The 26,900-nt window shown below is 45.0% G+C and overlaps 1 protein-coding gene across 1 annotated transcript in view; it reads right to left on the bottom strand.

Annotated features, from left to right (window-relative positions):
- LOC133640361 (uncharacterized) overlaps nt 1–26,900 on the bottom strand; it is an 83,788-nt gene extending 56,888 nt beyond the window's left edge. The window contains exons 1-2 of the mRNA XM_062033733.1: nt 26,736–26,900; nt 26,595–26,668 (exon numbers count right to left, since the gene is read on the bottom strand). Coding sequence (XP_061889717.1) covers nt 26,595–26,668; nt 26,736–26,755 — 94 coding nt within the window. The 5' untranslated portion in view covers nt 26,756–26,900. The remainder of the gene's footprint in view (nt 1–26,594; nt 26,669–26,735) is intronic.

Here is a 26,900-nt window from a genome sequence, read left to right as displayed (position 1 = left end):
CTCCGCACAAGTCAATAACATCAACAAAGCTCACCTTTGTGCATTCACACACATCCTAAAACGTTTGTTGGACAAAATGAGACAAAAAAGGAGTGGCAAAAAAACACGTCTTACTGTGGCAGCGTCGGGGAAAGTTGTACATGTAAACACACTACGGTGCGTTCAAGGACCGGCGAAATTAGTAGGACAAAACGGCGCTCGCCAAATCCCCTCATCAGTGAAGCATGTTTAATGTAAACAGTGGGATTTCTAACCATTGGGAATGTTGGTGTCATCTCACAGAAATTATATTTAAACAAAAACTAGATGAGGGAATTGCGTGTGAATGTTCCATACATCCATCCATCCATTCATTTTCTACCGCTTGTCCCTTTTTGGGGTCGCTGGAATGCGGGGTACACCCTGGACAAGTCGCCACATCATCACAGGGCCAACACAGATAGACAGACAACATTCACACCCTAGGGCCAATTTAGTGTTGCCAATCAACCTATCCCCAGGTGCATGTCTTTGGAGGTGGGAGGAAGCCGGAGTACCCGGAGGGAACCCACGCAGTCACGGGGAGAACATGCAAACTCCACACAAAGATCCCGAGCCCGGGATTGAACTCAGGACTACTCAAGACCTTCATATTGTGAGGCACATGCACTAACCCCTGTGCCAGCGTGTGAATGTTCCGATGCTCTACTTTCTGAGCTGCCACCTTATCGTGGTAGAGGAGTTAGCGTGACCCAAGGATCTTAGAAGCTATGTTGTCCGGGGGCTTCTATGCCCCCTGGTAGGGTCTCCCAAGACAAACAGGTCCTAGGTGAGGGATCGGAGAAAGAGCAGCTCAAAGACCTTTATGGAAAGCACCTTTGTGCGTGAATGCACAAAGGTGGTCTTTGTTGATGTTAATGACTTGTGTGGAGTGCTAATCAGGCATATTTGGTGCATGACTGCAAGCTAATCAATGCTAACATGCTATTTAGGCTAGCTGCATGTACATATTGCATCATCATGCCTCATTTGTAGCTATATTTGAGCTCATTTAATATCCTTTACTTGTATATAATTTAGTTTTGCATGTCTCATGACACATTATGTGTATGTACTGGCAGCCGAAAGAAGCAGCCAGTGGATTTGGCTCAAGCGGAAGGACCCCGGTTGGGCCCCAAAAACAGCAGTATAACAGAGTGAATTTCAGGAACAGTTGAGCACGGGACACAAGCTGAGGACTGATCATCCTTCGGCGGGCCACCTTTGTGGAGGGTGTATAGTGTTTGAAGGCCGAAACACCCAATGATGCAAGGGCACACTACTGAAGATGTGTCGCTTGTCCAATTGTCCTGGAATTTAACCCTGACCAAGTCTCATATCCCATACAACTCACAAGAACACCCCACCCCCCACACCCCCACGTTGTCTGTCTACCACTCTCAACAACAAGGACATCTCGAGTGAGTACTCTCCACATTTGGCACAAGGGACTGTTCAACATCTCGTCCTGTGTTTTTTTATTCTGATCGTCTGGACACGTCCAGTGACGGCTGTGAAAGGACAGCTGACAACATGGGAAAGTCCATGTGACAGCTTGGAGAGACAGCTGACAGGAGGGAACAGACCCCACTGGGGCTGTCATGGGCTAGCTCCCCATGATGGCAGTCCCCAACGCTGATTCAGCTAATTGGAGACACCCGCAAAATGCTACGAAAAGTAAACAAAGGAAAATACCCCTAGAGCCTGCGAGAGCGGGGGCGCAAGATGGCTCATTGGCTGACAACACGGTTACTGACCTAGGAACGGAAATCACTATGAACAAGGAGAGCACAACACACGAGACAGCAACAACAGCAGTGGGACACAAGCTTCAGGTGTGCATCTGTGGTTGGAACAAAGTAACATCAACGATGGGCTTAAAGATCCATCAAGGGAGGAAAAGGTGCCTGAGAGAGCAGAGACAAGGGCCTCGCATTGATCAATACTTGTTACGAAGTAATCAGTCAAGTCAGTCGAGTGAAGCACAGCGACGGGACACAAACCAAAGTTCGCAGAGCATCAGCACCCCTGTATCTGAAGAAGGTAATACAAGCACAGACATGCTGGTGGAGGAGCCCACACAACCACAAAGACCTCCAATGGAGAGAAAGATCAAAGGGCACAAACCTGGCGTAAAGTGGCCCAAATCTGTTGACAAGAAAGATTGGGAGACAATCAACAGGGACCTAACAGAAATCCTGGAGCAACAAACAGGCACAGCAGAGGGAAAGATCGAAAGGATGGGCGACATAATTTACAACTACGGAGAAGAACGTTTTGGAGTGAGCAAAGGGAAAAGTGGGAAGAATCTACCACCGCCAGCTAAATCCAGGAGGCAGCAGGAGATCGACAGGCTTATCAGAGAGAGGAGGCAGATAAGAAAGCTATGGAAAAAAGCAGACGACGCTGAGAGGGTAGGTCTCATGCTACTCCAAGCAGACATCAAGAGCCGGCTAGCAACCTTGCGAAGAGCGGAAAACTTGAGGAAGCTTCGCAAGAAGAAAGAACACACAAGAACTCGTTTCTATAAAGACCCCTTCAAGTTTGTCAAAGACCTCTTCACAAAGGAAAAAAGCGGAACTTTGAAAACATCAAAGCAGGAACTGGAGCAACACCTGGAAAAGATTCACCACGACTCAAAAAGGCAGGAGCATATAGTCATCCCACCTGACATCCCGCCAATTCAACCACCTGTATTCAATCTGGACACTAGCCCTCCGAAATGGAAAGAAGTAAAGAACACAGTCCGACGAGCAAGAGCAGCATCGGCTCCGGGACCTAACGGAGTACCATATAAGCTCTACAAGAACGCACCGGATGTACTACGCTTTCTGTGGAAACTCATGAGGGTAGTGTGGCAGAAGCAAGGAATACCCAAGGCTTGGCGAAGGGCTGGTGGTGTGCTAATACCTAAAGAAAAGGATGCATCGGAAATCAGCCAGTTCAGACCAATCTGTCTTCTCAATGTTGAGGGGAAAATCTTTTTCAGCGTGGTGTCTCAGAGGCTGTTGTGGATAATGCATATGTTTAAGAGCTATTTCTTTATTCATAATCATGTTTGAATCAGCTCATATTTTTCCTTAACTTGTCTCTTTTACTAGTTTCTCTTTGTCTTCAGATTGCCTGTTTAGGCAGGGTCGTAAACCATCAGGAATGTGAACACAACCCCCAAGTCTCTCTTCTTATCAGTGTTGAGAGGAGGGGGGGGGGGGAGATGGGGGCTTTCTTTGTGTGAAAAGAGTTGCTTTTGCCTGTGGAATGCCAGATCAACTTGGGCTGCGCATTCGTATGTGTTGTTCGAGGCTGGTCTCTATTCTCAAATATTTGACAATAAAATTACAAAATAACTATTCTGTGCTGGGTGGTACCTTTGAGTCAGTTTATATGTTGTCTAAGGAACTTGGGACTGACCAGCGCTTTACATCCCACTTGGAGGAACATCTGGTCAAACGCAACAATTTGGGGGCTCGTCCGGGATGACACGCTGACAATTGGACCTTCTCTTGCAATCTTCTGGACAGACTCACATGGCCAAAACATAATTCAAGGTAAGTAGAACCTTTCTTTTTAGATAAAATCTGCATTAGGAGTCTGCCCAGAAGTCTGTAAGTTAAACACTGCTTTGTACCCCAGACACAGAATGGTGATTTTGATAGATTGATTGCATTTTTGCCAAGCCTGCCATTGCATTAAAATTGTAAATAAGTGGTCAACTCATGTCATTGTGTCTCGATTACCGTGACGGGCAGTTTCATTGACGAGTGAACTAATAGTTGGGTGTGGCTCACCGTGGGTAGTTGGTCGCCGCCTAAAAGAGTAACGGGTTGGATGCCCATCATATGGTACAGTAAATACTCCCTGGTTGTAAGATCCATGTGACATCTTTATGTGCACACAAATTAAGGGTGGGTTGGAGGCCATTTGTAAAATACAGTAAATACTCCCTGGTTGCGAGTTCCCTACGGCATTAACGTGTGCGTTAAAATTAAGAATCGTACGGGAGGAGGCCCTTCTGTACCATATGATAAATTCCACGGCTGGAGGCCATTTGTAATAAATACAATAAAGATTCCCTGGTTGTGAGGTCCCGGCGACACTTTAGTGTGCGCTAAAATTAAGGAAAAATAGACACAATGGCCAAGGAGTGTGACAGACAAGAATGTGATGACGGCTGGGGAAAATGTGATGAATGGTTATCGTTTAATGATCAATTGAATGTGCTTTTGGTAACAATGGAGTCCGCGGGGAGAGACAAAAAGGAACGAAGTAAAGTAGTTAAGGAGATGACTCGAGCACAGGGCGAGGAACCTAACGGGTTAAAAGAAGGCTTACAGAACTTATGTGCTCGAGAATATAAGCGTTTGACGAACGAGAAAAGGAAGCTAGAGGGAATGCGAGTAAGCGGGAGTTACATGGAAAAAAGAAAAGCTGCTAAAGAAATGAAAACAATTGAGATAAACATGAAAAAATGGATTGACTGGTCTTTCGCCTGTCGCGCATGCGCAAGACAATTCAAACGACCCGCCCAGACTTTGACTAAGCCACCGCCCTATGACGTAAGGCCGGAGGCGTCTTTATACCCACTTTTGACAGTCACAGGAGGAGCCCTGGTGGTCGAAACAGAAACAAAGCTCTCTGGTCCACCCCCTACTCCTGTGACAAACGAGGACGGTGTTCACACAGCCCCTCTAAGACTGAACCCTCTCCCAAAACTGACGCTGTCTCCTGAGTGTAAATCACCTCTGGTGCCTAAGCCCCAAAATAACAGCCACCCAGCGGAAAACCTCACGAATATGCCTAATCTTACTAGACAGCAGATAATGCATGAGTCAATGCAAAACTCCTCACTTTACACGCCAGACCATTTTGTTGCCATAAACAAATGCCCTCCGCCAGTAGATGACAGTCTCTCACGTGCACATCAGACATTCTTGAACAACACACAACAGAGCCAGACTTTGTGGTCTCCTGTAACTGTTAATGGCTCAATGGAAGGCTACATTGACCAACACCCACATGAACCACATGCATACAACACACGCTTAAAAAAAAAAGCTGGAGGGACACGCATATCCACTTTTTCCTGATAATAGCGGCAGATTCCAATATAAGCCTTTTGCTGTTGCAGACATGCAGGCCATTGTTGACAAACTCCCACCTGTGTCTGAAGGTGGGAGTCTTTGGCTTAACACGTTAGACAAACTAACAGCAGGATACACTCTCTCAGTAGGAGATTTTAGAGGCATTTTGTATCGTTGTGTTTCCACGCAAGATGGCCAAAATATGGAACAACAAGCAGGATTAATGGCTGAACCTCAGACCTTGCCAATAACACCATACATTCACGACATAGCTACTGCTATGCGCAGTCTCTTTCCTCTTCCGTGTCAAAATGCCACACCCACTTATCAGTGGAAAGATGGTGAGTCACCTTATGTATTCATAAGCCAAGCTAAAGAGCAATGGTCACGTGCTACAGGTGTGCACCCCAGTAAAGAAGGGGAACACCGACAGTTTTTTAGACGAGCCGTACTTGACGCAATGCCAACTGTGGTGAAAAAAAGGATGGATGCTAATCCTGATATACCAGGAGCTGACGGTGCTACCTGGGAGAGGCACCTTATCCACCACATGCAGAATTGGACTAAGCAAGATGAAAATGATAAGGCTGAGGACAGAGCAGCAAGGAAACAATTCCTTAATTTACAAATTGGTGTAGCAAAAATGTCTAAAGACCCTAAAGGTCACAAATCTGCTGAAGTGTATTCGGCAACGGGTGAACTTGCTTTTGAGCTACAAAAGATGGAGGAAAGAATCCTCAATAAACTTGAAACCAGACCCTCAGGCTCAGGTGGTGGACGCGGCGTTTCAAAGTCACTCCGGGGAAGAAACTGTTTCGGCTGTGACCAGCCTGGTCACTGGGCTCAAGACTGTCCCAACATTTCCGAACAGGAAAGGTTACGTCATGCCGCCAGACGAACACGAGGCCGCGGCAGAGGGCGTTCACAACAGAGCTCCTTCCAGCAGCAGCCACAACAGCAACAATACCACGCCCCCAGGTCCGCCCTAGCGCCTGGCGCCTCCGCCTACTTCCTGGGTGACGACGTGGACCAAGGGGGGGGTCTTCTGAAGCTGCCCACAGCAGGAGCCACAGCAGGAAATACAGACAGGCCCCCTGCTGGACATAGTTGTCAATGGACAATGTTATCAGTTCATGATTGACACTGGCGCTACACATTCACTTTTGAATGCAGTAGTTCCAAAGAAACTGTGTGCTTCCTTTTTAAAGGTTGAAGGCTTTGCTGGGGTCACAAGGATGTTACCTGTCACCAAACCATATTCCGGTTCAGATTGCTGGACACTCGCTAAAGCATCCCTTCGTGGTTGATCATCACACACCTTGCCTGCTCGGTAATGATCTGCTTTACAAACTGTACCCTGACATTCAATATCGCACAGAAGGAACCTTCCTGGTGTTACCTGACGGCACTACCACCAAGCTGCAACACCACTATAAAGGCTCCTCCATGTTTGTGCTCATGCCTCAACCTGAGGTACCACAAATGGCGGACATCTACTGGACACGCCTCCTCCCGGAAACAAGTGAAGGACAAGGGCTGCTCCTGCTCTTCTATCAGTGGAAGCCCTGGCTGACCGAGCTGCGTCCGTATGTACCACCACCTGATCCGCCACATGTCACCTTATATTATGATCGCCAATCTGATGAAAGTTACCAAGAAGTTTTTGACACCATAGCAGGAAAAGAGTGGCCTTTGGCCTACACTCACATCTATGCTGGAGCTCAGGGTGTGTCCGCCCATGTCGACTTCACTCCTCAACAGAAAAAATGGTATAAAATGGACCCTACGGCAGTCCCACGTTGTTCTCTTGCTCTTTGTCCCGCCTACCAAGCCAAGGACTTGGGTCCAATGACAAAACAGAGAGTATCTGCCACTGATTGGGTAGACACCCAAATACCACACTTACAACATTCTGACTCAGTTGATATGTTTCGTATCTCCTGCTCTCAGACTGCTGACCTCGGGGTTCTACAACATCTTCAGGTCGCTCGAGAGCATGGGCAAGAACGAACAGACCATCCTGAAGCTGCTGACATGTTAAACACCCTCCCACTGACCGTTTGGTCTCAAGGTCCCACAGATGTTGGTCTTGCTGTCAATGCGTCCCCTGTCTCTGTCAAAATTGACACCAGTAGTGTGGTACATGTCAGACAATACCCACAAAAACAACAAGCCATAGATGGCATTACAGATACCATCTCAGGCCTTAAACAATCTGGAGTATTGGAACCCTCCACCTCTGAGTGGAACACACCTATTTTGCCTGTTCCAAAAACTGGCACCTCTGTGTACCGGATGGTACACGATCTTAGGGCCGTTAATGACGTCACAGTGACCCCTCCCATACCTGTTCCTAACACTTACACAACACTCACCCATCTGACCACTGCACACTGTTATTTCTCTGTCATTGACCTAGCGAATGCTTTCTTTTGCATCCATATCGCTGAATGCATCAAACATGTCTTTGCTTTCACCTTTCAAGGTCAAAAGCTGCAGTACTCCCGTCTCCCACAAGGTTGGAAACTGTCGCCTGGCCTTTTCAACCAGCAATTACGAGACGATCTGGCCTCAGTGGAGCTTTTTGACGACACATTTGTTGTCCAGTATGTAGATGACATACTCATCGCTGCTTCTTCTCCTACCTCATGCCTGGCGGCCACCCTAGCTGTTCTTCAGCTCCTGGCCTCAACGGGATACAAGGTCTCTCGTAAGAAATTGCAGGTTGCCCGTACCCTTGTTCATTTCATGGGGCGGGAGATCTCCTCAACGGGGGTCTCCCTGTCCCCTGACCATCGCCAGTCTATCCTATGTCATCCTAAACCTTCTTCTGTCAAACAATTACAGTCCTTCCTTGGATTGGCTGGTTTCAGGCGCTCCTACATTCCTTGTTTTTCCTTGAAAACAGCTCCTCTTCGTGCCCTCCTCCGCACTGCTGGAGTCCGCAACTCAAATGCTGCCCTCCAGTGGACGGTTGAGGCCGAACAAGCTTTCATTGACCTCAAGCAACATTTGTCTTCTGCTTCTGCCCTTGCAGTACCAGACTACAAACTACCCTTCTACTTAGATGTTTCTGAGAGTGAAGGTACTGCTAACGCTGTCCTTTTTCAGAAACCTGAAGGGGGAGGTATAGGGGGAACGCGTCGCGTTTTAACCTACACCAGCATTCTGCTTGACCTATCTGAACTTCGACATCACACATGCTCGCAACATGCTTCCACTTTGGCAAAACTGATTGACAAAACGGCACACATTGTCATGGGACACCCACTTACAGTACTGACAAACCACACTGTCATTGCATATGTATCATCACATTTGTTTACCATGACGCCACTCAAACAACGCAGACTCATGAAAATTTTGCAACAACCTCACATAACTTTTACACACGAAGGAATCAACATGGCTGATAACATAAATAGTGGAGAACTACATCACTGTGAGGAGAGAGTTGCTTTGACTGAAAAGATAAGACCAGACCTGTTGACCACACCCATCCCAGGCTCCCACTGGCTGTTCACGGACGGCTGTTGTTTCAGACATCCTCAAAAGGGATTGCAGGCAGCTTGGTCAGTGGTACAGCAGTCCAGCTCAGGAGAATGGGAGACCTTGGCCACCCAGACACTTGACGAACAGCTGTCAGCCCAAAGAGCTGAACTTGTGGCTTTGACAGAAGCCCTAAAGCAAGGAAAAGACTACGAAGTGACTATCTTTACGGACTCGGCTTATGCCTTCATGTCAGCTGTCATTGACCTTCCTAAATGGAAGAGAAATGGCTTCCTGACTGCTGAAGGACATCCAATTAAATACAAGACAGAAATGGAAGCACTGGAAACAGCGCTGCTCCTACCTAGAAGGATAGCTATTGTCAAGTGCAAGGGACACAGTAAGGAAGAAGGGACAGTAACTGATGGTAACAACTTTGCTGACTCCGTAGCTAAGCAGACTGCTGGCTATGACAAGACTGGAATTATCATGACTGCCACTGCCTGCCAGACAGAACTCCTACCTGCCCTGTCTGATGATGAAATCAGAAAACATCAGGGGCAGGCCTCACCACAAGAGAAAACTTTGTGGCTAAGAAGAGGCGCTAGACAAGACCCGACAGGTCTTTGGCGAGGGCCAAATGGTCACCTGGCCTGGCCCCCAGGAATTAGACAAAAAATGCTCCGATGGGCCCACGGTCCCGGACATGTGGGGGCAAAGCAAACAAAAGCGTACTTGTCACTATGGTGGCACCCCTATTTGGAGAATATTGTGGACAACCACGTCAGATACTGCGATATCTGCCAGGACTTTAACCCCAGACCAACACTGAAACCAGAAATGGGGACTTTCCCCATTCCGGCACAAAATGGTGAAGAATGGACGATCGATTACACTGACATGATCAATCAGGTACAAGGGAAAAGGTACTTGCTAACTTGCGTTGACAATTACAGTGGATGGCCGGAAGCAACTCCAACCCCAAAAGAGGATGCAAAATCAGTAATTAAATGGCTTGTTAATGACCTAATTCCCCGACATGGTTTCCCCAAAAAGATTAGGTCAGACAACGGCACCCATTTCAAAAATACTCACCTAGCCTTGGTCGAAAAGGCTCTCGGACTAGAACACAGGTTTGGTTCGGTGTACCATCCTCAGTCCCAAGGTAAGGTCGAGAGAATGAACCAAAACATCAAGACAAAATTGGCAAAAATCTGTGCACAGACCAAATTGAAGTGGGTTGACGCGTTACCATTGGCTTTAATGACCATCCGAATGTCCATGAACAAAACTGGTTTTTCACCCTATGAACTGCATTCAGGTCAGCCCTTCCCAGGACCAGCTGCCTCCCTGGAAGGAAGAATCAGCGTAAAACCAAAATGGTACTTTGAACAAATTCAGAATTTGTGTAATAATTTCTCTGCACAGATTCGTGGACAACAATCCACTCCTCCAGGGACCCTCCCTCCCGTAGAGTGGGTCAAGCTCAAAGTCATCAAACGCAAGTGGACGGAGCCCAGGTGGACTGGTCCCTTCAAGGTCGTGGAACGGACGTCTCACGCCCTTCGACTAGCTGGTAAAGGGGACACCTGGTACCACCTCTCCCTCCGCACTCCTGCTGCAGAACCTGACAGATCACCAGCGGATGTCATTGCTGACATAGCCACATCATCTGCCCCACTCGACCCCCTAGCAGCGCCTTTTGAGCCTGAGGCAGCTGAAGAAGAACGGGAGCAGAAAACGACTCATTTTTAGTGTGTGTGTTAACGAAGTAACACACATAAGGGGTGATTGTGCTAGTAACCTCTCCCCCTCTAGGTCATAGAAGAGCGAGGGTTTAATTACACACACATAATCCTACAGCCCAGAAGACGACGCTGAGAGAGAGATTTTCTACCTATATTACTCTTTTTAACTTCTATATTGTATATCCTTATTTGAGACCAGCCTTTATACTCAAAGTTATCCAATTTCTCTTGCTTGTTTTCAGCATAACTATCTGTGTCGTTCTATTAAGTGAAAAGTTTGATGTTTATCCCCGTTTCGTTACCTGAATTACTCTGATTTTGATAGACGAAAGGCAGGATGTTACGCCCAGTAGTATTTCCTGACGGATTGGTGTTATAAATAAATGATAAATGGGTTATACTTGTATAGCGCTTTTCTACCTTCAAGGTACTCAAAGCGTGTTTAGGCTTGTTCTACTGTTCTTGTGCCTCAGTCCTTCCTTCCCGACGACAGTGACTGACAAGTGTCTTAGAACATATGGCGGACTTGAAATAGACTGGGTTAGGGGGGACAGCAAGACTTATTTTTTTGACCTGTGCAGTGTGATTAATTGCGGGGGAAAAAATAGTTTGTACCATGGTAGTAACCTCTATCTTTGTTACGACATAAAACTGAACCATTGGTGTCGGAAGCAGACAACATACTCTAGTGGGTGGTGCCCCTCATGGACGAGTGTAACCCACTACACAGGGCCCTCTTTTTACCATTACCGCCTACCTCTACTATTAGAAGTTATTCAGAGAGGGATGACCTTTCAGAGGAATTTTGATCGTTCCCAGAATCCCCTTGCACTTACAATTATCGGAATGGGTGTTGTGCCAAGTCCCTTTTATGTTGTTTTGGGGGTTGAACAGGCTGGTACGGACCCTAAAGGGATTATTAAAATTAATATCCTTGAGAGGGCATTAACTACCTTTGCCCCCTCTGTAGCACCTAAAGTGCCACTCCACCTCGGTGACGTTACAAAAGCTCTCACATCTGTGTATACTAATGACATCACCACTGAAGACCTGGTAGCTTTGACCTTAGGAGCAGGTGCAGGCAACCTATGGCTCAGGTGGATGACTAGCATGGCTAAGAGCCAAAACCTGGGTGACTGTGTTGCTTGTTCCGCTGGACGTCCTTTTCCCCACACTTACCCCGCCCCTTTTAAGTTGACTGACATAAATGGCTCAAACTGTCTTATTTCCTTGTTCTCTGAACCCACGCCACCAGGGTGCGATTTGTTGGCTAGTGTGTACCCTCCTGTTGACAATTCCACCCGACTTCTTACATTTGTGGCCCAAAAGCTGAATTACACGTGTTTTCAATTCAAAGGACCCTCTTCGTCCCCCAACAAATTGGGTGACATTAACCCTTCCTGGTGCACCACACTGATAGATGGCTCAAGGATAGGCCCTTGGGCACGAGCTGACTTATTCTGGTATTGTGGGGAGCACAGATTGTACATTAGAATCCCAACGTTATCCGTAGGGCTTTGTGCTATGGTTAGACTGGTGACCCCACTCACCCTAGTGGGTACCAAATTAACTCCCCTTGTAACTCCTGTCTCAGCGGCCTCTCTAACTTCTCGCCGACGCCGCCATGTTTTATCTCTGAGGAGTGTAAAGGGCTCCTTTGATCTGATGAGAAACCCTGATGGTGTTTACTTTGATGCAATTGGACAACCAAGAGGGGTCCCCTCACAACACAAATTGTGGTGTGAATCCTGTGCAGGTTTCGAGAACCTTCCTATCATTGGTGCTATTTTCCCTGTGACTGCTACTAAAAATGTAGAACGCATTAACTATGTTTTTTATAATCTGTTGAGACTGACCAACCTGACTCGTGACGCCGTTGAGGGACTTGCTGAACAACTTTCCCCGACCTCCCTCATGGCCATCCAGAACCACATAGCCCTTGACCGCATCCTAGCCAAGGAAGAAGGCGTGTGTGCAATGTTTGGTGACCAATGCTGTACCTTCATTCCTAACAACACTGCACCAGATGGCTCAGTTCAGAGGGCCTTAGAGGGCCTCCAGGCCTTGTCTAAGGAACTTACTGAAGTTTCAGGGGTCTCTGACCCCTTTAAAGATTGGCTCCAAAGCACATTTGGCAGGTGGACTGACCTAATTAAGTCTGTCCTGGTCTCCATTGGAGTTTTCTTGGCCATTATAGCCTCTTGCGGTTGCTTTATCGCCCCTTGTGCTAAGTCTCTATGCACCCGCATCATTGTTAGAGCTGTAGAAGGTCAACCCCACCCTGTTTCTGGGCTCGTTATGTCTTTGAAGGGGGTCAAGCAAAATGGAGACTTTCGAGAATTGTTGATTTCCTTCCCTGACCATGATGACATTGACGTGGACTCCCTCCATCTATCATCCATGTAAATATGCTGTTGTTTTATTGCTAGCTTGCTCAAAGAAAAAAAAAGAAAAAAACTACAGCACCTACTTTAATGTGGGGCGTGCTTTAGAGGTGTTGCTCTCGTAGGAGAGATCTTTTGGATAAGATCTGAAGGGGGATTGTGGATAATGCATATGTTTAAGAGCTATTTCTTTATTCATAATCATGTTTGAATCAGCTCATATTTTTCCTTAATTTGTCTCTTACTAGTTTCTCTTTGTCTTCAGATTGCCTGTTTAGGCAGGGTCGTAAACCATCAGGAATGTGAACACAACCCCCAAGTCTCTCTTCTTATCAGTGTTGAGAGGAGGGGGGGGGGGGAGATGGGGGCTTTCTTTGTGTGAAAAGAGTTGCTTTTGCCTGTGGAATGCCAGATCAACTTGGGCTGCGCATTCGTATGTGTTGTTCGAGGCTGGTCTCTATTCTCAAATATTTGACAATAAAATTACAAAATAACTATTCTGTGCTGGGTGGTACCTTTGAGTCAGTTTATATGTTGTCTAAGGAACTTGGGACTGACCAGCGCTTTACATCCCACTTGGAGGAACATCTGGTCAAACGCAACACTGTCCACATACCTGGTAAAGAACAAATACATTGATACATCTGTACAGAAAGCTGGAATTCCAGGATTCTCTGGCTGCCTAGAACATACAAGCATGATCTGGCATCAGATCCAAGCAGCCAAGAAGGATAAGAGAGATCTTCATGTAACGTTCCTCGACCTGGCCAATGCATTTGGCTCAGTTCCCCATGAACTTCTCTGGGAATCTTTTAGCTTCTTCCTTGTATCAGAACCCATCACCACACTGGTCAAGAACTACTTCCAAGACCTGCAGCTGTGCTTCACAACAGCCAACTTTACTACAACATGGCAGCGCTTGGAAGTAGGCATCATGGCAGGCTGCACAGTTTCACCCCTGATTTTCACAATGGCCATGGAAGTCATCATGAGGGCCTCAAGGTGGGTGGTGGGTGGTGAACGAACCAGGGCTGGGCTCCGTCTTCCACCTATCAGGGCTTACATGGACGACATGACAACACTAACCACTACTGCAGCATGCACCAAGCGTCTACTTGGAAAGCTGCAGGAGAACATCGAGTGGGCCCGAATGAAATTCAAGCCTAGTAAATCTCGAAGCATCTCCATAATCAAGGGGGTGCTGAGAGATACAAGGTTCTACATCGGCAAAGACCCAATTCCAACGGTGTCTGAGCAGCCTGTCAAAACCCTGGGCAGATGGTACAATGCAAGCCTCAAGGACAAACAACAAATAGAACAACTAAGGCAAGAGATCGCGAAGAGCCTGGATAACATAGACAAGACTCTTTTGCCAGGGAAACTGAAGCTTTGGTGCCTACAATTTGGACTCCTCCCCCGGACAATGTGGCCACTCACTGTGTATGAAGTTCCAATAACCACTGTGGAGAAGATGGAGCGAACCATCACTTCATATGCAAAAAAGTGGCTTGGCATTCCACAATGTCTAAGTAACATCGGCCTCTACGGCAAAGGGATCCTGGAGCTACCTCTCACTAGTCTAACTGAGGAATACAAGTGTTCTAAAGTTAGACTCCAGATGACACTGAAGGACTCCAGAGACAAGACCATTAGCACTGTTGCACCGCCCCTAGTAACTGGGCAGAAGTGGACACCATCCGATGCGGTGCAGCAAGCTACAGCAGCCCTGAGGCACAGAGACATCGTGGGAAAGGTCCAACAGGGAAGAGGAGGCTTTGGCCTGATTGCAAGAGAACCATCCTGGAAAAATGCTACAACATCAGAGCGGAGGACGCTGGTGGTGGAGGAGGTGCGTCGCCAGGAGGAGGTCTTAAGGAGTGCGAAGGCTGTCTCTCACCAAACAGGGGCAATGGATGCAGTGGGAAGGAGTGGAGAGGAGAAAGATAAGCTGGAAGGAGCTATGGCAGATGGAAGCAAGTAAAATCAGCTTTATCATCAGAGCAACGTATGATGTGCTCCCATCACCAAAGAATCTCCATCAGTGGTATGTCGAGGATCCAATCTGTGCCCTTTGCCCAACTCCAGCAACCCTCAGACACATCATGACAGGATGTAAGACGAGCCTCACGCAGGGGAGATACACCTGGCGACACAACCAGGTCCTCAAGAGCTTGGCATCAGCCCTGGAGGTGCAGTCAACTCCTTGCCACCAAGAGTATCCAATCCCATGAAGACAACAATGTTTGTCCGAGAGGGCGGGAAAACACCCAAACAGCTTTCCACCAAACCAGAAGCAGGACACCTATACAGGGCCCGCGACTGGACGATGCTGGCAGACATCGGCAAACAGCTGGTTTCCCCACCTGAGATTGCTTCTACCAACCTCAGGCCAGACTTGGTGCTCTGGTCCCCTTCGGTGAAGACTGCTTACGTCATAGAGCTCACAGTCCCATGGGAGAACTCTGTGGAGGAGGCCTATGAACGTAAGAAGCTGCGCTACTCAGAGCTAGCAGAAGAAGCGAGGCAGCGTGGCTGGAACACCAAAGTCTATCCAGTTGAAGTGGGATGCAGAGGAGTTGTGGCGTCGTCTACCATCAGACTGCTGAGGGAACTCGGCAGCCACGGTCAGGCTCTGCGGAGGACCATCAGAGCAGTCTCAGAGGCAGCCGAAAGAAGCAGCCAGTGGATTTGGCTCAAGCGGAAGGGTCCCGGTTGGGCCCCAAAAACAGCAGTATAACAGGGTGAATTTCAGGAACAGTTGAGCACGGGACACAAGCTGAGGACTGATCATCCTTCGGCGGGCCACCTTTGTGGAGGGTGTATAGTGTTTGAAGGCCGAAACACCCAATGATGCAAGGGCACACTACTGAAGATGTGTCGCTTGTCCAATTGTCCTGGAATTTAACCCTGACCAAGTCTCATATCCCATACAAGTCACAAGAACACCCCACCCCCCACACCCCCACGTTGTCTGTCTACCACTCTCAACAAGGACATCTCGAGTGAGTACTCTCCACATTTGGCACAAGGGACTGTTCAACATCTCGTCCTGTGTTTTTTGATTCATTGGCTGCATTTCTGATAGTTGTTTGTGTGCCATGTTGTTCCAGACCACAGCAAACATTGCCTAGCTTGCCAAATCAATTAGAAGAAACAGCCTGCCGTTTCCTTTAACTTGGACACACACATCTATACCTTTGGCCATTAAAAGCCAGTAATTTCCAGGAGTTCTCACCTTCTGAGCAACCTCTGATTTACTAATGGTTTGTAATGTAAAAATGTGTAGAATAAATATTACATTTCAACATTTCTGTCAACGAAGATTTGCTTCAGCCATTTTGATAGTAGGCTATTATAGTTAAGAGACACTTATGTCATGTGTTGCCTTCATTATAACACCCCTTTTCATTTTTTGCGCCTCCGGACAGATTAGTTTTTGTATTTTTGGTCCAATATGGCTCTTTACGTTTTGGGTTGCCAACCCCTGCCCTTGGGCAAGAGCAGACAATCTCTGGATGAGCTGTGATTGACATCTAAGGACATATTTCCTTAATGGAATAACCCCCTAACACATTGTGACCCAGCTTTAAATGCATGCTAGTGCTATAACTTACAATATTATAAGAAAAAATGTACACGGTAAAATTTACAGACACCTCATCCGCAGATAAAGGCTTCTTCGCAATATTACGTTCCATTTGTTGAGCCAAACTTTCCGGAGAATTGGACACCTTGTCGGTAGGACCCAAATTGTCTGTGCTTTTTGGTGAAACTATTTTATAATAGACGTACCTCAGCTTACGTGACAGAGCTCTTGGCGCAAGACGCTTGTATCTAAAATCAAGTTCTCTGGTTGAAATTAAATTTAAATCAATTTAATCAGTGCTCGGCCCTTCAAACCAGCACTGGTATAACATGTAACATGCCTTTTATTTATTTTTTTTGTCCTGTCCAGCTTCTCAGGCAAATCATATAGTTGATGTAGATGCCCATATCGGCTGTTCAGATTTACTTTACAAAAGAGAAGTGTAGGATACTTCTCTTGTTGCCTTGTTTGTATTTGACTTTATTAAATGTATTTATATTATCATTTGGTGCAGCCGGGCCAGAGCAGGAGGGGATAGAAAGAGGAATAAAAGGAAGACTGAGGGGGAATTCTGGGGACAAGAGGGGGACTAGACAGAGACAACAACAGCAAACACAACAATAACAACAATAGAGCAACATCAGCAAATAGGATATGTACAAATATGATGGTAAAAGTGATAGCAAAGAAGCAGTTAGTGAAATAAATAATACAGAAATGACAATGAGCATTATTACACTACAAATGGAGCAATACAAATACCAACAGAAATAGCACTATTGATAATGAACAATACCAATAATTTACCTCTATTATCAACAATACAGTTGTTCAAATGCAACAATACATATACGTAATGATAACTAGAGATACAAAAGAAAGCAGAACAATGGAGGGGAAGAAAGAAGCCAGCTATATTAACCTTGTAGATTGTTATAGTAAGAATAGGTTAAGTTGTCAGTGTGCCATGTGTTATCCAGTTTAACCTAAGGTAACAATGTTAATTTATGTTTGATGAAACCTGATTATATGCATGAGTGCATGTATGTATATGTACTTGTATATGTACTGTATGTGTATATGTATGTTTGTACAGTGAATGTATATGTACAGTATGTGTATATGTATGTTTGTACAGTGAATGTATATGTACAGTATGTTTATATGTATGTCTGTACAGTGAATGTATATGTACAGTATGTGTATATGTATGTTTGTACAGTGAATGTATATGTACAGTATGTTTATATGTATGTCTGTACAGTGAATGTATATGTACAGCATGTGTATATGTATGTCTGTACAGTGAATGTATATGTACAGTATGTGTATGTAGGTTTGTACAGTGAATGTACGAACTTTGAGTATGTAGGTATGTACTGTATTTGTGTATGCATACTTGCCAACCCTCCCGAATTTTCCGGGAGACTCCCGAATTTCTCCCGAAAACCTCCCGGGACAAATATTCTCCCGAAAACCTCCCGATTTCCAGCCGGAGCTGGAGGGGGCGTGGCCTCCAGCTCCGGCTGGAAATCAGGAGATTTTCGGGAGAATATTTGTATCACCACCAGAATGATTGACAATTAGGAGGACCAATAGTCAACATGATCCACCCAGAAATAAATGGCTTATCGATAATCCATTTAATATTTATTTATATGTATCATTCTCCTACTCGCCTTTCCAGTAGAGGCCTCTCCCCTCACTTTCTGTGCTCCTCTGCCCTGACTCCTACAGGTCAATAGGGGTTGTGGAGTGATTATTATTATTATCTACCGATTATAGTCATACGTGAATGAGGTCAGCTCCTGTTCTCCATGTGTAAAGTGAGAAACACAGCTGATGCTCCAGAAGGAAGAAACCCCAAAGATAGCAAATGGTAAAAGAGTGCACATTTAACTTTATAAATAACCAGGACCTTCATGATGCATTACAGGCTTACTAGCTAACTAAGTAGCAGCATTGTTTTAGAGCGGGAATGTAACTTTTTGTCAAACACAGACCTGGTGTAAAGTGGAGCTAATATATTTTAAGACAAGCAGTGATGAATACTTTCTTGAAAAAGTTTGTCCATTTTGCATCCATTCACATTCTTGTTCTGCAGTGATGTGTGCTAATGTGCTTCATACACCTGCAGGACTGCAAGCAAGGTCGCAGAGAAAATGCGGACTGGATTTTGAGCGATGTGGGCATTTTCTAAATGAACAAGTCCAAGGACCGCAAGCAAGGTCGCAGAGAAATGCGGACTAGATTTTGAGTGATGTGGGCATTTTCTATATGAACAAGTGGAATGGATACTGACGCACTAAAGGGGTTCTCTACCTTACGCTATGAAGCGAGGGGAAACTGAGTGAATAATGACAGGTTAAATGATTTATTTAAACTCATATTCGGGCCACTTTATAATTAGTCTGCATGCATTTGTAAAAAAAAAAAAATTTTTAAAACACCAAATTTAGGGGGGCTTAAGAATATTTTAGGGGGGCTAAAATAGGCCTAACACCAAGGTGTATGAGATATATATGAGAGCGTAGGTACCTATATATGAATAACAGTGTATGAGAGTATATATATAAAAAAAAGCTTCAACTAGAATGTTCTGAAACGTTAATTGGCGTAGTTGAAAAGGTGGTCATACTGCAATGGCAGGGTTGGTTTTTTTTTTTTTTTAGAATGGAATGTTGCTTTAAGGTCTAGGATGTGTTGATTTTAAAATCAGTTAAAGTTTATACAAAAAATCTTGAAGCTAAATATGTAACTTTTAGTAAGTAGTTTAAAACCAGATTAGAAAAGACTTCAAAAGCAAAGTTCAGTTAAAGACTTTATTCAGAGTTTACTGGTGGCGAAACATAATTGGTCCAGATGAGATTTGTCTACGCTGGTTTGAATCGGTGCTTCTTTGGGCTGAAAACCAGACAATACCTTTTAGTCAACAGCATGTTTTGAGTTCAGGCAAGAGTTTTTGTACTTACCCCTTTTCAGTCCTTGGAAGGCAGAGTTACGGGGGTTGGGATGTTTACACTGACCTCTGCAGGTACCGTCAGCTTGGCCGTTTGTGTCACAGATCACTGCATCGCAGTGGACGTAGATCTGAACAGAATAGATTTTAGTAACAAGCACCGGGATGGTTCAAAAACCAGGGAATCGGCTTTACCTCATTTTTAAGAACCTCGTTGTCTTTGGTAAAGGTGAACATCTTGACAGAGAAGCGTTTGATGTGGGATGGGACGGTGACTCTCTGGTCAGGCATCACGGCGTGGAAGAGTGCTACATAGCTGTCGTCATGGTTACCACAGCTAAACATTGGAAATATACATTAGTGCAGTGTGGAAGACTGTAGCGAAGATTGTGGGATGAGCTTACGTGTTCACAATAATATCCCAGCTGGGCAGAGATGTTCTGTCTGGATGAGCGGTGGCCCAGCAGTTCTCCAAGACAAGCTCCAAGTAAGGATCATCAGTACGCATCAGCTCCACCTCAAAGTACACGGGCTCTCTCAGGTACTTCACTACTGGGTAGTCTTCAGCTTGGTAGAAGAGCTCATAGGATGAATCTGAAGGGATAAGGAGTTCAGAAGCAGTCTTCTCTACAAACATGTGATACAGTCTTACCCTGAGCGAGCCTCATTTGCACAGCAAGGAGTCCCAAGCCAACCTCAGCTGCAGGGTAAGTGCTGCGAGATTTGTAGCCAAAGCCAACAGTCTGAGTCTCGTTGACAGCATAGTAGCAGGAGATGGATTGTCTACGGGAAAGTAAATAGTTACCAAATGTCCCAGGTAAGATTATACATGACAGCTTACCTATACTCAGGATCTACAGGTGATGTGTAGGAGGCGCCTTTGTTGTTGTAATAGAGTCCAATCTCGTTTTGGTACAGCATGTAGTTGTCAAAGAACTGAAGGAAACATTTAATTAAGAACTCATGATTTGTGGCACTTTTTAAAATGCATTAATTACCGATCTTGTGGTTCCACAGGAATTGACACCGAAAGAGAAGTAAGCAAAGCGGTCATCGCTGAAGACTGGCTTGCAGGCTTTGTCCTTTAGAGTCAGCCAGTTGGGAATGAGGTTGGGAACAGATTCCACCTTGACAGCCAGTGCAGTCATAGTTCCATTGGGGTGGCACTCTGGACAGGGAAAAGTCACCATTTACCCCACAACTCCAGTCCTTGAGGTCCCATAATAGCGAGTTTGAAACATTGGCCAGAATTAACTCTTCAATCTTTACCAATTGTGCACACCAAACATCACATTTGACTGTAGGCAGAGCTCCATTGTGTATTGTAGGTGTAGCAAAGTCTGCAGTAGTCAATCGTAGCTTTACTTACCAGTTGTCTTCAAAGGGAAGTTGCAGCACAGATAAAGATCACCAAGCACCCAGTTGTTGTTTGGCTCCCAAAGCAGCATGTCAAGTCTGACCCTGATTGCGTCGGATGTTACGTACTGAAATAAAGACAGGTTAGAGAATGTGGCTATGGTCTGCATTGAAGTTCATGTATCCCAGTCTACCTCGAATGCAGTCACTTTGTCATCGAAGGGCACCATGAGGGTGAGGTGGGTCTCATTCTCTTGCAAGTTGAAAGCCGGGGCCAGCTCAGGGGTGATGGTCTGATAGCCGACAACAGTGTTGAAGTTCTTGCCTTGATTTCCATATTTGACTTGGACATGGAATAGGTTCTGATCACAAGAGCCTGTAATTGTGGGGAGAACTGAGAAAGACAAACACGTTAGCATTGAGTTGTGATACATACCAGTCAGTGTCCTAAATACACGAGTCACTTACCAACATCCTGCAGAGAGGCATGTAGCTTGACAGGGTGAGCAAATAGCATCTGTTCAGGGTGAACCATAAAGCCAAAGACCACAGACAGGGTGTAGGTTGTAACCAGGGGCTCAGGATTCTGCAGATATGATGAGAATCAGCCATGTTTGTGTACGTACCAGAAATGTTTATATGAACCTACGTGTTTCATGACTTCAGGGACGTCGAAGGGGACTTGCAGAGTAAAGCTCTTTGTACCACCAAGATGGCTGTGCTCTTGCACAACAAAGCCTCTAGCTTCACACTCTTCAAGAGTGAGGGTGTTCATGGAGAAAGTGATGTTCTTCAGCTCCACATCATCAAGGAAGGTCCCCACATTGACATTAAACAACCTCTCCTCAGCATTTGTATCTAAATATTAAAAAATGGGCTTGTTATGTGCGCAAACAGGTTGTTAACATAGTCGACTTACAGTCAACAGCTTGGGGAGGCCTGGGCATCAGAGGGGTGGTGATGGGGAACAAAATCTTGTATCTGTTGTCTTCTTGGGTCTTATCCGTCCGCCACAGGACCTCAAGCATGGGTTCCACAGAGTAGGTAATGTGGTATTGGTAATCTGGGGCATGGCTCTGCAATTACGTTTATAGTAAGTCATGCAATCTGTAGTCCTGCACAGTCGATGAAGGGCAATCAAACCTTGTTGTAGCCAAGAGGACAACCAACAGGGAGCTCCACGACAATGTGAAAGTCTGTAGCAGACAGAGTGTAGCCCCGAGCGGCCATTTGAGGTCGGTCCAGTCGCTGCCCATTGATGCCCATGTGCATTTCCAGGATTTTAAAGCTGCCGTCCAGAAGGGGAGTCACACGGCGAGGAACGTGCCAAGAGATGGTGTCATCGGTGAAAAGGACGCCGCCTGTTTGAAGAGTTAAACCAAAAGTGAGATACAGCCGAGGAAATGTATCCTTGTGTGAAGAAACTCACCAATAGGACAAGCCGCTGCCATGTTTTGTACAGTTAAACCTTGAGGAGTCTTGTGGTAGGTGCTGACCTTCAGAATTTCCATGGGGACTCCAGCCACCTAAAATGGATTTGTGTCAGCCAGGAGGCGACCAACAGATTTAGTGCACCACTTACATCCTCAGAGTAGGTTTCTGCTGTGTTGTATGGGCTTCGCACAACCAGGCGGTTAGGAGTGGCCATGGCGCTGTATCCCGCTTGTTGGGCCTCGCCGGCCATCATGACCACCGGCTCTGGGGTGTGGAAGGTCATCTTCCAGATTCCGTGCTCCACATCAGAGGCCTGGCAAGAACTGGATTTAATTTCATGAAGTGCAAAAAATACAAACAATTGTCACATTCTACATACAGCGTTGGTGGCGTACTCGTCACCCTTGGGAGATTGAACAGGTGCGACCATGTAATGGGACACCTAAGGACGACAGTTAATTTGATCTCTCCTTAAAAGACAATAGGATGGTAAGTGCAAAAGCCACATACTTCCATGTAGTTCCTCTCACAAAGAACCTGTCTGGCAGCCCAGCGGGTGTAGTGGCATGTTTGCATCACATCATGGGAGACCACGTTAGACACGCTCTGGCTGTACATTTGAAGTCTGAGGCCAACATTAAAGGTGGTGTCATCCTGCAAGAGATCATACCGTTGAAAATGGACCTTATAGTAAGCAAGGCACTTTCATGAGGCTTAAGTAAGCTGTGCAGGAGTTTGCTGGTTCTTTGGACCAAAATGAACTCGTGGATCAAATTTGTTTCAGTTCGATATAGCAGCATCATGGCTGCAGCCAGTCAAAAGCTCAGAGGTACTGCTCATTTAGCATTGCACACCATTTACAGCTGTACTTCGAGACTACCATATTATTAAAGTTAAAAGTACCAATGATTGTCACACACTAGGTGTGGTGAAATTCTCTGCATTTGACCCATCACCCTTGATCACCCTCTGGGAGGTGAGGAGAGCAGTGAGCAGCAGCCACACCCAGGAATTTTTTTTTGTGATTTAACCCCCAATTCCAACCCTTGATGTTGAGTGCCAAGCAGGGAGTTAATGGTCCCTTTTTTCCCCCTATAGTCTTTGGTATGACTCTGCCGGGGTTTGAACTCACGACCTACCGAATTCAGGGCAGACACCAACCACTGAGCAGGATTAAATTATACTGGAACATTTGTTTTTTTTAATGTTAAAGTAGCATAGCAGTTTTGAATTGGCTTCACTGCAGCAAGATACTTAGCCTTGGATTTATAAACCCATTTTTTTATACAAACACCTGGAATATAATATTGAAAATGTAGTTTATACAATAGTAAAACATTATCTTAATATGTAAACAAACTACTTTTGAGGGTCTTATGCACTCGAGCTTCCATAGCCAAATCTATCTTCTAGGTGCCAAGAGTAATACAGTAGAACTCTTCATTTATTGGATGTAGGAACTTGGAATATTTTCATAGCTAAATCAAAAAGCTACTTTAGGACTTTCTGAATGTGAAAGAGATGTGCACTGCAAAAAACCAAAATTTAAGTAAGATTAAATATCTCAAGGGTGATATTTGCTTCTTTTCTGTCTGATCAGATAATTCTTCTCACTAAGCAGATTTTATGTTAGTGTTCTGGTCCTAAATTATCAGGAAGAAGCTGTGTCAAACACCCACAAGTATACTGCTTTTTTAAAGTAATAATTTCTTACTTCAAGCATGACAAAAACATGTCAAGATAATGGCACTAGCATTTGCTTAATTTAAGAATATTTTTCAACATATTGAGCAAATAAGGTCTCTTTTTTCTACCAAGAAAAGTGCACTTATTAGTGAGAATATCCTTATTTTTAAAAAGGTATTTTTGGGTTCATTGAGGTTAGCTAATTTTACTTGTTTTGGAAAGTCTTGACAAGCTGAATTTTCTTGTTCAATTGGCAGATAATTGTGCTTAGGTCAAATAAAATACCCCAAATTTTTGCTTTTTTATTTTTTCTTGTTTTTGAACACTGACTATTTGCAGTGGGGCGAGGGACGACCGCATTAAAATACTCACTAGGCTGTCAGCCATTGGCGTTGTTAGGCCTATTTTAGGGGGGCTCAAGCCCCCCTTTAAATATTCTTAAACCCCCTAAATATTTGGGATTTTTTTTTTTTTTACAAACACATGCCAAAATATTCATTATAAAGTGTCCTGAATAAGAGTCTAAATAAATAATCATATAACCTGTCATTCACTCAGTTTCCCCTCACTTCATAGCATACGGTAGAGAGCCCATTTAGTGAGTCAGTATCCAATCCATTCCACTTGTTCATATAGAAAATGCCCACATCACTCAAAATCCAGTCCGCATCTTCTCTACGACCTTGCGGTCCTGCAGGTGTACGAAGCACATTAGCACACAGCACTGCAGAACAAGAATGTGAACGGATGCAAAATGGACAAACTTTCAAGAAAAGTATTAATCACTGCTTGTAGTAAAATGTATTAGCTCCACTTTACACCAGGTCTGTGTTTGACAAAAAGCTACATTCCCGCTCTAAAACAATGCTGCTACTTAGTTAGCCTGAAATGCATCATAAAGGTCCCGGTTATTTATAAAGTTAAATGTGCACTCTTTACCATTTGCTATCTTTGGAGTTACTTCCTTCTGCAGCATTAGCTGTGTTTCTCACTTTACACATGGAGGAGAACAGGAGCTGAGCTCATTCACATATGACTATCATCAGTAGATAATAAATAATCACTCCACAACCCCTATTGACTTGTAGGAGTCAGGGCAGAGGAGCACAGAAAGTGAGAGGCCTCTACTGGAAAGGCGAGTAGGAGAATAATGATACATATAAATATTAAAACTTTTTTTTTTTTTTTTAAATGGCTTATCGATAAGCCATTTGTTTTATTTATTTCTGGGTGGATCATGTTGACTATTGGTCCTCCTAATTGTCAATCATTCTGGTGATGTTATGTAAGGACATTTTATATATATCTCAAAACAAATGGCTTATCGATAAGCCATTTTTTTATTACAACGCCAAAATAGGCCTAACAATGCCAATGGTTGTAATTCTGTAGTACTTTGAGATTTGGAATCAAATGTAAAGTAGATTACATATATATATGCCAAATTATCCCGATATTACTTTAATTAAAGTAATTAAGTAATATTTCCAGGGCTTGAATTTACAACCATTTTAGTCACATATGTGCCCAAAATGTAATCTGTGCAACTTCAAAATATTTGGGAACAAACTATTGTATTGTGAGCAAAAGTGGTGGCATTAGCCTCTATGTTGTGAATGAATAACATAGAAGCTAATGCCATGACTTTCATTGCATCTTGAAGGATCATGCAAGTCATTGTTTCTTGTTCCATCCATCCATCCATCCATCCATCCATCTTCTTCCGCTTATCCGAGGTCGGGTCACGGGGGCAGCAGCCTAAGCAGGGAAGCCCAGACTTCCCTCTCCCCAGCCACTTCGTCCAGCTCTTCCCGGGGGATCCCGAGGCGTTCCCAGGCCAGCCGGGAGACATAGTCTTCCCAACGTGTCCTGGGTCTGCCCTGTGGCCTCCTACTGGTCGGACGTGCCCTATTTCTTGTTGATACTGTAAACAAAATGTCACTGTGCAAACCCATGTTTGTTGTTGTACTGAACACACATTGAAAATAAACCCACTGAAATAATAATGAATAATTTCTAAGTCTTTGTTAGCCGTTTGTGAAGTTTTGTGCGCTACGTTCGCTCGCATCCTGTGCATCTCCTGGGGGCTAAGCCCCCCCTGTCCTTAAAAGCTAGTGACGCCCCTGCAAGTGTCAGCGCTACAGATGTAGCATGTTACAAGTAATATTAAACACCAAATTGGTGACACAAAGCTTAAACATTATCTAGACCATTTTGTTCAGCTAGCCAATCGAAGGCTTTAGTTGCAAGCAATACAAGTTTGCTAAACAAAGTTGTCATTTAAGCAGACTGCAAAGTGCTAGTCAAGATTTGGGAGTTGAGCTGAATTTCACAGGTCATCTATGGGCCTCCATTTTACAAGCCCAGGTGTAAACATGCAAAACAGTGCAGTACTGCAAGTATGTTAAAAGGCTGGTCTAATGTGTGCATGTTTTAAGTTTAATTTAGCAGGAAAACTAATATAAACCCAAATGACATACTTTGTTGTTCACATAGCAGCCCATCAGCGAGGTGTAGATTCTGGTGTTACCCCACGGGTCAGACTCCATGCTGTATCCACATTGAGAAGCCAAGGGGGGTGTTAGCACAATGTGCCGTGTGCCATCTGGAACCACAAGTGAGTTTCCCCCCAAAAAAGGTCAGATTGAGTATAAAATTAACAATAAGGAGTTAAAACACTCACTGATGGCCTCTACTTCAAGTTGGTTGCCCACAGCAAGGGCCTCATCCAGTGTTAGTCTCATCATGTTATCCAAGCACTCAGACTTTAATCCTTTGCCTGGTAAAGAAAGAAACCTTGGTCAACCAAAGCAACAGAACTAACGTACTAAAAAAAAATTGAAATATACTTACGTGACTCAGAATTGACTTTCAAATTAGGCCAAGCGTCAGTCTGAAACACTGCGGCCAGCAGGCTCCATATCAAACTGGAAACACACACATTAGAAAGGGAAAACATGGCAAGGCAAAAACACAAAAACCAAATATACTCACATGTTCCCAAGACTCCTCATCCTGCAGTCAGTGGGAGCGAAGCCACACAGACAAAAAAAAAAAAAGCAAGTCACAGAACTCCAATCACTAGCAGAGCTTGGCACTAGAAGACCAGAAATGCCACCAACTCTGAAGTGAAGTGAAGGGCTGACTGCCTCATTGGGG

The sequence above is a fragment of the Entelurus aequoreus genome, linkage group LG23 (assembly GCF_033978785.1).
Source record: "Entelurus aequoreus isolate RoL-2023_Sb linkage group LG23, RoL_Eaeq_v1.1, whole genome shotgun sequence".
In the NCBI taxonomy this organism is placed as follows: domain Eukaryota; kingdom Metazoa; phylum Chordata; class Actinopteri; order Syngnathiformes; family Syngnathidae; genus Entelurus; species Entelurus aequoreus.
This window is presented reverse-complemented; position numbering and strand designations above follow the sequence as displayed.